The sequence below is a fragment of the Phaethon aethereus genome (genome assembly GCF_964289735.1).
Source record: "Phaethon aethereus genome assembly, chromosome: 9".
Taxonomy (NCBI): Eukaryota; Metazoa; Chordata; class Aves; order Phaethontiformes; family Phaethontidae; genus Phaethon; species Phaethon aethereus.
In genome coordinates this window covers 27,175,877-27,185,417 of record NC_138585.1, presented here as the reverse complement: position 1 = coordinate 27,185,417, position 9,541 = coordinate 27,175,877, and the positions used below count along the sequence as shown (strand labels likewise).

Below are 9,541 nucleotides of genomic sequence, written 5' to 3'. Positions count from 1 at the left end.
GTTAAGGCTCTCATATGAGTGCAACACATTATTGCTGAAAAAGAGGCTGCCCTCTGCAACACAAAACAAGAGCCATTGTTTTTTCCATTAGAAATTTAGCTTTTGCCCGGTCAGTAAAATGAGTAATGACTGGCAAAACAGCGTAGACGTGTCCTAAAAGCCAAACCCCTAAATACTCTGCAACCGCACTAGCAAGATTCACAGTGTAGAAAGTTTCCAAAAAAAATTTGGAGAATTTTCTTCATTCACGCTAACTTAATTGCCTAGAGAACATCTGGAGAGAAGATTGGCCGCTCATGTCAAGCGTGAGTCGTGACGACTCACATTTCTGAGAACACTTACTAGGTCCTCCATCAAAACCAGAGGCGGTTGCAACTTGAATAAAGGATGAAAATGAGGACAATCTTCCCTGCTCCATTCAGAATTTTGTTTGTCCATCTCAAAAACACAAAAGTGATAGAGATCTGTTTCTTTTATTTTTTTAAATATATGTAGTAGATGACCTTTCACCTGCTGGTACTTCGCAGTAAGGATGAACAGGCTCAGAAATTGTGAGAAATGGAAAATTCAAGGGAACAGCCACAAAATGGGACAAGTGTCAATATTTACCGGGGCAGGAGTTAGCACAGGTACTCTTACACAAAACACATAATTTATTCCTCGAGTACTCAGCCGCAGCTTGCTCCCAGGACTGCTGTACCCGTAAGGGCACACCGCTGTTGCGCAGAGCCATCGGCTGGACACCACAGAGGCTCAAGTGCTCTTCTGACGCTGCTTTTCTGAAAGGCAAGTTTAAGTGCGCTGGTTAAAAGCCTTGCCTGCAATAAAGCTGAGCTGCTGCTGAACACATGAGACCTATCAGTTTTATACGCAGCATTTAGCACATTTTCATGCGCTGTTATGCGCTGGACAAAACAACAGTGTTTTCTTTCTTTCTCCTTTTAAGTGTTCTTGTACAGAGAACTGATAGCTATGGTAGGAGTTAGCACGGCGGTGTTTGGAGTTTTCTGTAAGACATCTGGCTGCCATCGCACTTCGCTGCTCGCCTAACATCGCCTTGCTGTAGCGAGCGAACAAAATGTGGAAACTGCTACTTCACCGAATAAGAATCTGCCTAAGTTCCTGCTGTGAACATGCGATCGGCTCTGTGAGGACAGAAACAGGTGTTTACTCCTTCCTACATGATTTATTTGATCTCTTCTCTAAATTCCCTTCTCAGGCCAGTACATCTCCATGTAGATCCCGTGCGAAAATTCTATCTATAGAAAGCATATCTTGTATGTGCACGGGCTGGCTCATGAAATATCCATAATTAAATTTCATAAAACCTACGGGGTTTTAGACAGGTTCAGACACTCTAAAAAATAAAATAGAAACAGAAGAGTTCTGGCTAACTTCTGTCGATCTATAGACTTATTAGGTATTCCAATCCAAGGAAACCAGGAATGTAAGTATTCCTCTCCAAAAAATCCCGTTAAGACAACTTTATTTTAATCACAGCTATGCTAAAAAATACACAGTTCTCTTACACCATCCAAACACCTTTCCCTGTTATAATGCAAGTACATTTTTCATGGGTTTTATTACAATCATCTTGAAGATAGACATGCCAATATTGGAGCATATTGTAAAGATTTGAAATTCGCGTTGCGTGTACCCATCACGCTTTACCTTACATACATCAGTAACCTGCACAAGGCTGTGAGGCAACTCTATTTAAACTAGTTCTATTTTAAATGGAGCAGGTAAGACGTGACAAGTTTATCTGGAGCAGGCTGAGGATATTCGAGGCTGTGCTTGGGATGTGAACTGCGGGGCCACAATGACCGGGCTGCAATATTAGCTGCTCGTGCACATATTAATTAACTTCTTTATTCGGGGATCAATGGACACCACCGTTAGTTTTATTGACTATATAATTAGCAGTATCTTACTTTTCCTTGAATAAAGCTGTTTTACCCAACATAAAATCTATCACTTCCACCCGTCAGCAGCACAGAGACGTCCGAGCTGATGTCGCTCTTGCCCCTCGCAGCCCCCTCCGAGAGGGGACACTGGGGGACACGCGGGCCCTCCCCTGCCCGCCCCGCGGGGACACGCTGGGGCTCCCTCCCGCCGCCGCCAGCCGCCGCCGCCGCCCGCCCGCGGCCGCCCGGCCTGCGCGGGGCCCCGCGGCGCCGCCGGCTCTCCCCGCGGCGCGCAGCCTGGCGGCGGCCGGGCCCGCGCCGGCCCTTCCCGGCGGAGAGCGGGCACGGCTCGCCGGAGGCCGCCGCGTCCCCGGCGAGGGGCCCGACGGGGGGCTGCGCCTCACCCGCTGCCGCCCTCTGCCAGCGGGCCCGCCCGCGCTCCCCGCCGGCCCCGGGCAGCGCCCGGCTTCTTCCCCGCCGCGCCGAGGCGGCCTCCTTCCCCCCACAGGGACCCCGGTGGCAGGCGCCTACCCCTCACAAGAGTCACTATGGCGGGCACCTTCCCCTCACAAGAACGCCCATGGCGGGCACCTTCCCGTCACAGGGACCCCGGAGGCGGGCGCCCTCCCCGCACAAGAACGCCCACGGCGGGCGCCTTCCTCTCACACTAATCGCAATGGCGGGCGCCTTCCCCGCACAGGGACCCCGGTGGCGGGCGCCTTCCCCTCGCAGCGGCCGCCTCCGCCTCACCAGCCCCCGGGGCGGGCGCCCTCACCTCACGGAGCCCTCGGAAGACCGGCGGCGTCGCGGCGGGCACGGCGCGGAGGAGCGGCCGCCATGCGGGGCGCCGAGCCGGGCACGGCCGGGGCTGGCAAGCGGCTGAGGGCGAGCGGGGCCCGGGGCCGGTGCGGATTTTGGCGAGTGCCAATTCCCCCGGTCGCTTCCCCTGAAAATACTTGGAGCCATTACGCTTTCCTCGATTTTATTACCTGAGGGAACTTGACAGAACTTGTAAAGACACAATTGCTACGTAACTTCCACCGGTCTATATTTCTTCAAAAGAAAGCCGAATCAAAACGCCGCGATAAGTTTTGCGAAGCCGAAACTCGGGAAAACCGATTAAAAAAAAGTGGTTAACGAAAGATGCGCGGAGGTGAGCGCTGCTTCCTCGCCGTGCTGGGCGCTATCGGTTTGTCGCGATATCTACGGAGCAGAAAGAAACGTGCGAGCTCTAGGGAAGGCGTGAGCACAGAAAAGAAAGAATATCACCGATGACTCAATAGTAACAGTACCAGAGGTGACGTGAAACCGTCCACTAAAACGTTACCCTTTTCAGTCAATAGGTCGCAAAGTGTCTTAAATTCCTTACTTGGCACTTATTGAAATTCGTGACGTCGAAAACGGATTAAAAAAGGTGAAGCAAACCTGAGTGAAACAAAATATATTGTACTGACAACAAATGTAATGAAATAACAGCATCTTTTTTTTTCTTTTTTTCCCCTTTTTTAAATAACTTAAAATACACTAGAAAAAATATGGTCAATATAAATAATTTTGTTTTCATGGAGAACAAATAGATACACAGCCCGTCCATACCAAAGTTCGCGTAGAAGAGCTTTCCCTCTTTCTTGGCAATAAGCGTGAGGGTCTGATATGGCAAACTGGGATAGCAATCACCGGCTGCAAGGTACCCCAGGTTAAATAGCTATACGTCTTTCAAATAATAATAATAATTAAAAAAAATCACAAGGTTACGTGAATAGATACACCTTTATGAGATAAAATGCAAATGTTTGACAGTCAACTATCAATTCACAAGTTATAGCCAAAATAAACTTTGTTCGTGTGTATCAACATATTTTACATGTACCCAGTACCTCTTATTGGAATTTGCCGTTGTGTAAAGCGGTGGTTGGGAATTAAATACTTTGTTTGTTTGTTTTCTCCTTTTTTTCCTTTTGTTTTTGCCCTCAGGACAAGAGAGACCCAGCAAAGAGAGGCACACTCTGCTCTCCTGGTGCTTTCCGCTCCCTTTTATTTCAGAGGTGGGACAGCAAACGACCCACAAGGATTTCAGGGTGGAAAAGGTAGTGCTTGATCTCCCTCTCTCTTTCTGCTTCCCTCCGAGATTAAAAGAGAAAGAACCCAGCCACGTTTGTTTGTTTTGTGTTTTGTTTTTCTACTAAAGATGAGGGTGAAGTGCAAGTGAATCAAAGGACTCCATCAATGAAATACAAATACATGCAACCCGGAATGCTGCTGGAGGAAGTATCCCGGACAGTTTCCCATTAGAAATTCGCAGAGAAATCATTCTGTCTCTCTTTTTTTTTTTTCCTCTCCATCGTCGTCTTTCTCTCTTTTTTTTTTTTTTTTGTCGCTATTCCAGACGTGGTTGTTAAACTCAAGTATCTGATGCAAGGTGAAAGGAGGCCCGCCTCTCTTATCAAATTTCTCGTATTAAAGTGAACTTCGCAGAAAAAGGTCAGTTTCAAAACCTGTGAACTTCCCAGCTGCGCCTCGAGTCCCTCGGATCCTCTGACTAAGTCCGTGTCTCTCTCCCCTCAGCGTCTCCCCTCCCTCGGCCGCTGCTTTTCGCTTTTTTCTCCCCTTTTCCCCCCGTCTCCCCGCGGGCCGGGTCACAGCCCCAGCGCGGCGGCGTGTTTCTTGGCCTTCAGGCGCAGGTCGGCGATGCTGGAGTTCTTGCTGGTGGTCTTGGCGGCGGCGGCGGCGGCCACCACCGAGGCGGCGGAGGCGGACTCGGCCAGGGTGGCCAGCGGTAGCCCGAAGGGAGGTGCGGGGAACATCATGTAGGGTGCGTGGGCCAGGTGGGGGTGGAGGTGGTGATGCGCGTGGGCCACGGCGCTGTCCAGCTGCAGCTGCGCCTGAACCTGCCGGCAGAAGGGCGGCGCGTGGCGGCGACCCACCCGCGCGCGGGGGTCACGCGTGTGTGTCCACCCACTCACCCACTCACCCACCCGCGACCCGCCGCCCACTTGCCTGCTGGAAGGGCATCCGCAGCGCGCCCACGTTCACGTACGGGGCCACCCGGCAGGCTTCGAACTGGCTGGCGGCGCCGATCAGCACCCCTGCGGGGAGGCAGCGGCGGGCGGTCAGCGCCGGCGAGACACCCCCACGCGCGTCCCACCCACCCGCGGCACTCCGCGTGTGCCGTGTTCCCCTCGGCTCCTCAGTACCTTTGTGGAGTTGGTTTTCTTGCTTTCGGCATTTGGCTCTTCGGTTCTGGAACCAGACCTGGGGGAAGAGGAGAGGGGACAGGGGGGACACGGGCGTCACGGCCGCGCTGCCACCGAGGGGAGAAGGCGAAGCGCAGAAAAATAATTCAAAAAAATTAAAAAATAAACCCACCGAGAGTGTTAAAAAAAAATAAAAGGGCAGACAAAGAAACCCGGCTGCGGCGCGGGCTGGGCTCCCTTCTCCCGGGCAGCGCCCGCCGGTGAGCGCGGGGGGGGTGGGGAAGAGAGTCAAAATCTACAGAAAATCGACATTCGCAGGGTGCTCGTTCCAGAGAAATGACTTTCTGAGCCCCGGTTTCGTCCTTCCACGTCCGGGTCCCAAAAGACCTAAATCGCCCCCTGACATCTAATGCTAACGGGCGATAGCGGGGCTGCGTGGTTGCACCGTCAGGCCTGAGAAGATCGTGCTCATTAATATCTCTAAGATTAATTAGCTTCATCTTCAAGAAAAACGGAACACCAGAGAGTTCAATGGCTCACTTTTTTGTCGCGGGCGGGGGGGGGGGCGGTAATTACTGTCATAAAAGCTTCGCTACAAAGAAGTTTAGAATTTCTCTGCTCCTCTGTGCAGCGGAGTGTAGCGCAGAAGCGGAATAATTGTCTCATTATCATGATAATCTAATTTGCTTCCACCGAAAAGGCTGCGCGTTAGACAAGAACATACTTTTAATACTGGAAACGGAATTGTTGAAATAAATTTCCAGAATAAAGTTCTGCTCGCTTAGAGAAGACAGGGGAGGAAGAGAAGGAGGGAGAACACGTCTTAAAACATTCCTGGTTAAAGACAGACCTCTGCACCGCGTCTCAGAAGCCACATCCACCAAGCAATCCTCCCCCCACGGCCAAAAAAAAAAAAAATTAAATAAAAATCTTTTTTGAGGTCTTACTTGAAGAGACAAATATAAACGGGAATTTCCCCCGCCCTGTCATTTACTTCAGCCAGGCAAAATCTGCCCGACAGCCACGCTCGCCCTCAGCCTCCCCTGGAAACGCCCGTTCCGGAATTTACAAATTAGAATCATGGAATCATTTAGGTTGGAAAAGACCTTTAAGATCATCAAGTCCAACCGTAAATTTCACAGCTTTCACTTCCACCGCTCAGTAGCCCATGCGCTTGGTAAAATTCCTCCTGTATCACTGAGTATGTTTGTTGACAAGGATCGCAGATGCGAGACAAAATATTATTGCAAAGCGTTTTTCCGGAACGGCTTAAAGGGAATGGATTTCATCTAGGTAAATCTCCAAAAGTTATTGCGCCCTGCGGTTTGGCAGAACGGGAGCGCGGATTATGCGCCGCCGCGGTCTTTGTGCGCAAAGCGCCCGCAGAAGGGAGCACCTCCCTATTCCGTTTTTCATAGCCGAGTTGAAGCCCAGCAACTTTGTTTTCTTTGCTTTTGTTAAGATTTGCTCGGCGTAAATAGGCAGGCAAAAAAACCGCAGGAGCGGGAAAACGACGGCTCTTTGCGCTGGGGTGGGTTGGGTTTTTTTTGGTGGGTAAGGCTGTGATGACAAAAGCTGCTTACTACCACTTTTTCGGGCTCTGTTTCCGTCCTTACCCGATCACAAGATGCAGGGACCCCCCCCCACTGGGTTTCAGCCATGCCTCCAGCAGCGGCAGATCTGAGGGGCCTGAAACCGCTCCGGGGGCTCCAGCAGATAATGCCCATCGTTTTCTCCCGTTTCTCATTGTTTTTCAGTTGCCTTTTTTGCCCGGACCCTTCCTCACTCTTCATCTCATCCCGACAAAACTCGCAGAAACCAGCCCCGGAACCGATTTGGGGAAAAAAACCCATCCCAAACCAAAACAACCAACAACTTCGGGAGGGCAGCCCGAGGCTGAGCGCGCAGGTTAAACCAAAGGCCGCTGTGGCTTCTCGCTACGGGAGAACGCTTAAAATTTAAGCCTGGTTTTATTCCAGACTTTTGTATTTCATAAATCCGAACAAAGCCGGTCTGTGCATGCACTTCCCTCAGTTTTCGTGCCGCTTCCCTCAAGATTTAAGAACTACCGAGGAGAAACGGACTGTAAATTTTTTTTTCTTTTGCACTTTAGTAGTTCCTAATGCAGTTTATGGTCACCGCATCTATAAAGTTAATTAGTACGGCAAGCCCTGCGCCAGGAGCAGCCCACGCCGACCAAACAGCCGAGGCGGAGGTGAAATAAAGAAAGAGATTAAATAAAACGCGACGGAGCGCGGGGGTTGCAAGGAGCCCAACCACCAGCAAGCCCGGCGAGGTGATTTCAGGGCTTTGCTGGGAGCAATTCGGCGCGGGGAGCCCCCCCTCCTCTCGTCGACAGCCTCTCTGTCGCGACCGGCGGGGAACGAGGGCACGACCGGGTTTTACCCACGCACCCCCACGCACCCCCGCAGCCGGGCACGGCTCGGCTACCTGCACCCTGGCCTCGGAGAGCCCCAGCCGCTGGCTCAGCTCCTCCCGCATGAAGGCGTCCGGGTAGTGGGTCTCGTCGAAAAGCCTTTCCAGCTCGTTCAGCTGCTCCAGGGTGAAATTCGTCCGGCTCCTCCTCTGCTTGATCTTCGTCTGCCCTTCGTCCTCCATCGCTTTCGCATCCTCCTTGCGCTCCTTCAGCTCCGGGGACACTGAGCACGACACGGGCAGTCAGGCCGGCGGGCCGGGTGGGGGCCTGCCGCGCCGTGGGAGGCGGCAGCGGGGACACGGGGGATGGCCCACGCACCCCCGCCCTCCCCAGCCCGCCGCTCCCCGCCGCAGCGCCCGGCAGCCCCCCGGGAGCGGGGCCTGCGCGCCCGGGCCGCGCTAGGCCCGCCTGGGCCGCCGCCTTCTGCGGGCGCCGGTAACGACTGGCGGCGGGGAGCGGGGCCCGGCGGCCCGCCTCCGCACCCCGGCCCGCGGCGGGCGCAGCAACAGGTCCCCGGAGCGGCCCCTCCGCGCCCCGCGGCCCAGCCCGCCGTCTCCCGGGGGTTTCCTTGGCGTTCTTTCGTTTTCGGGCCAGAAATGCGCCCGCGGCCGGACCGCGGGGCTGCCTGCGTGGAACCCCGCGGGAGATGCGCTCCCGGCCCTGGCCCGGCTGCCGCCTCTCCCCCGCTCCGCGCGTTTACCGCTAATTTCTGAACAAATCGTCCGAACAAAGGGGAGGCAGAGAACCGCGGGTCCCCGCGCAGCGACCGGGACGGGCCCTGCCCCGCGGGCACCGCCGCCATCTCCCCGGTGCGGAAAATACGCGGAATAACCACGGGCTGAAGCAAGCCGCCCGGCAAGGCCCGGAACGACCGGGCGCGGAGACGCGGATGAACAGCGGCAGCGCGGCCTCGGCCCCACGCGCGTCCGCGGCCGCGCAGCCCGCGCTGCCGAGACCCGCGGGTGCCCGGGCTTTCGTTGGCAGCGCGGCTTCCCGGGGGATGCTGAACAGGAACGGGTGGAGCCATCGGCAAGTTAAAGGCTTCTTTCGATATTTTAACACAAACTTCGAGGTCGGCCGCATGTTTCCCGTGATGGGGAAAACGGGGAAAGCCGCGCGCGAAAGACTGTCGCGGCCGCCCCACGGGCGCTGCCGCCGCCGAACCTCTTCCACCCGCGGCCACCGCCCGCTCCCCCGCCGTTCCGCGCGTGCCGACCCCGACGGGGGAAGGGGAGGGGAAGCCCCCGGTGCCGCCGTTACCGTCGCTGAGCTTGGGGGTGGCCGCCTCGGCGGCTCTCTCGGCGGCGGCGTCGGGCTCCCGCGGCGGGGACCGCCCGCCGCCCACCCGCGCCGCGGGGCTGCCCGCCTCGTCGCGTCCCGGTTCCGCCGCGGTTCCGCCGGTCTCCCGCGTTCCGCCGCTGCGCAGGGGCCCGCTCTCCAGCACCTCGCGGTAGGTGATGAGCTCCTTCTTCTCCTTCGCTTTGGGATCAAACGACTTGGAGACAAACGCCGTCAGCTCCTCCATGGCCGCGGCTCAGGGCCGCGCTGCCCCGGCTCCCCGGGCGGGCATCCACGGGGCGGGGAGGCGGCGGCGGCGCCCCGGGCCGTGCCGAGCCGGGCCGTGCCGTGCCGCCCGACGTGCAGGGCTCTCGGGGTCTGACAGCGACGCCGCGATTGAAGTGGCACTATTTATACTTTGCAAAGCCTGCCCCTTGTTCCCGGCGAACTACCTCCCCTCGGAGCGCGGAGCGGAGCCCCTCTCCGCCGCCCGGCCGCGCCGCCCGCCGCGGGGCTCTGCGGCCAGGGCCCGCCGGCCCGCCCGCCCGCGCCCGCCGCGCGCTGCGCCCTAATTAATGTAATTAAGGCGCGGGCCCGTGCGCCAGGTCCCGGGCGAGCGCGGCGCGGGAGAAGGGGCCGGAGCTGCGGGGGAGTGGCCACGGCGAGGAGGGGGGGGCGCGCAGGCTCCGCGCCCGCGCACCGCCCCGCGGGGGTGTGGGGGGGTT

At 56.3% G+C, this 9,541-nt stretch overlaps 1 protein-coding gene across 1 annotated transcript; it reads right to left on the bottom strand.

The window, feature by feature from the left end:
* Positions 1-3,763: 3,763 nt before the first annotated feature.
* Positions 3,764-9,187, bottom strand: SHOX2 (SHOX homeobox 2). The gene is made up of 5 exons (XM_082003532.1): positions 8,799-9,187; positions 7,553-7,761; positions 5,102-5,159; positions 4,905-4,993; positions 3,764-4,795 (listed from the first exon to the last, which is right to left on the bottom strand). The coding sequence occupies exons 1-5, from the start codon at positions 9,061-9,063 to the stop codon at positions 4,544-4,546; spliced, it is 873 nt and encodes a 290-aa protein (XP_081859658.1). The 5' UTR covers positions 9,064-9,187; the 3' UTR covers positions 3,764-4,543.
* Between the last annotated feature and the right edge of the window lie 354 nt (positions 9,188-9,541).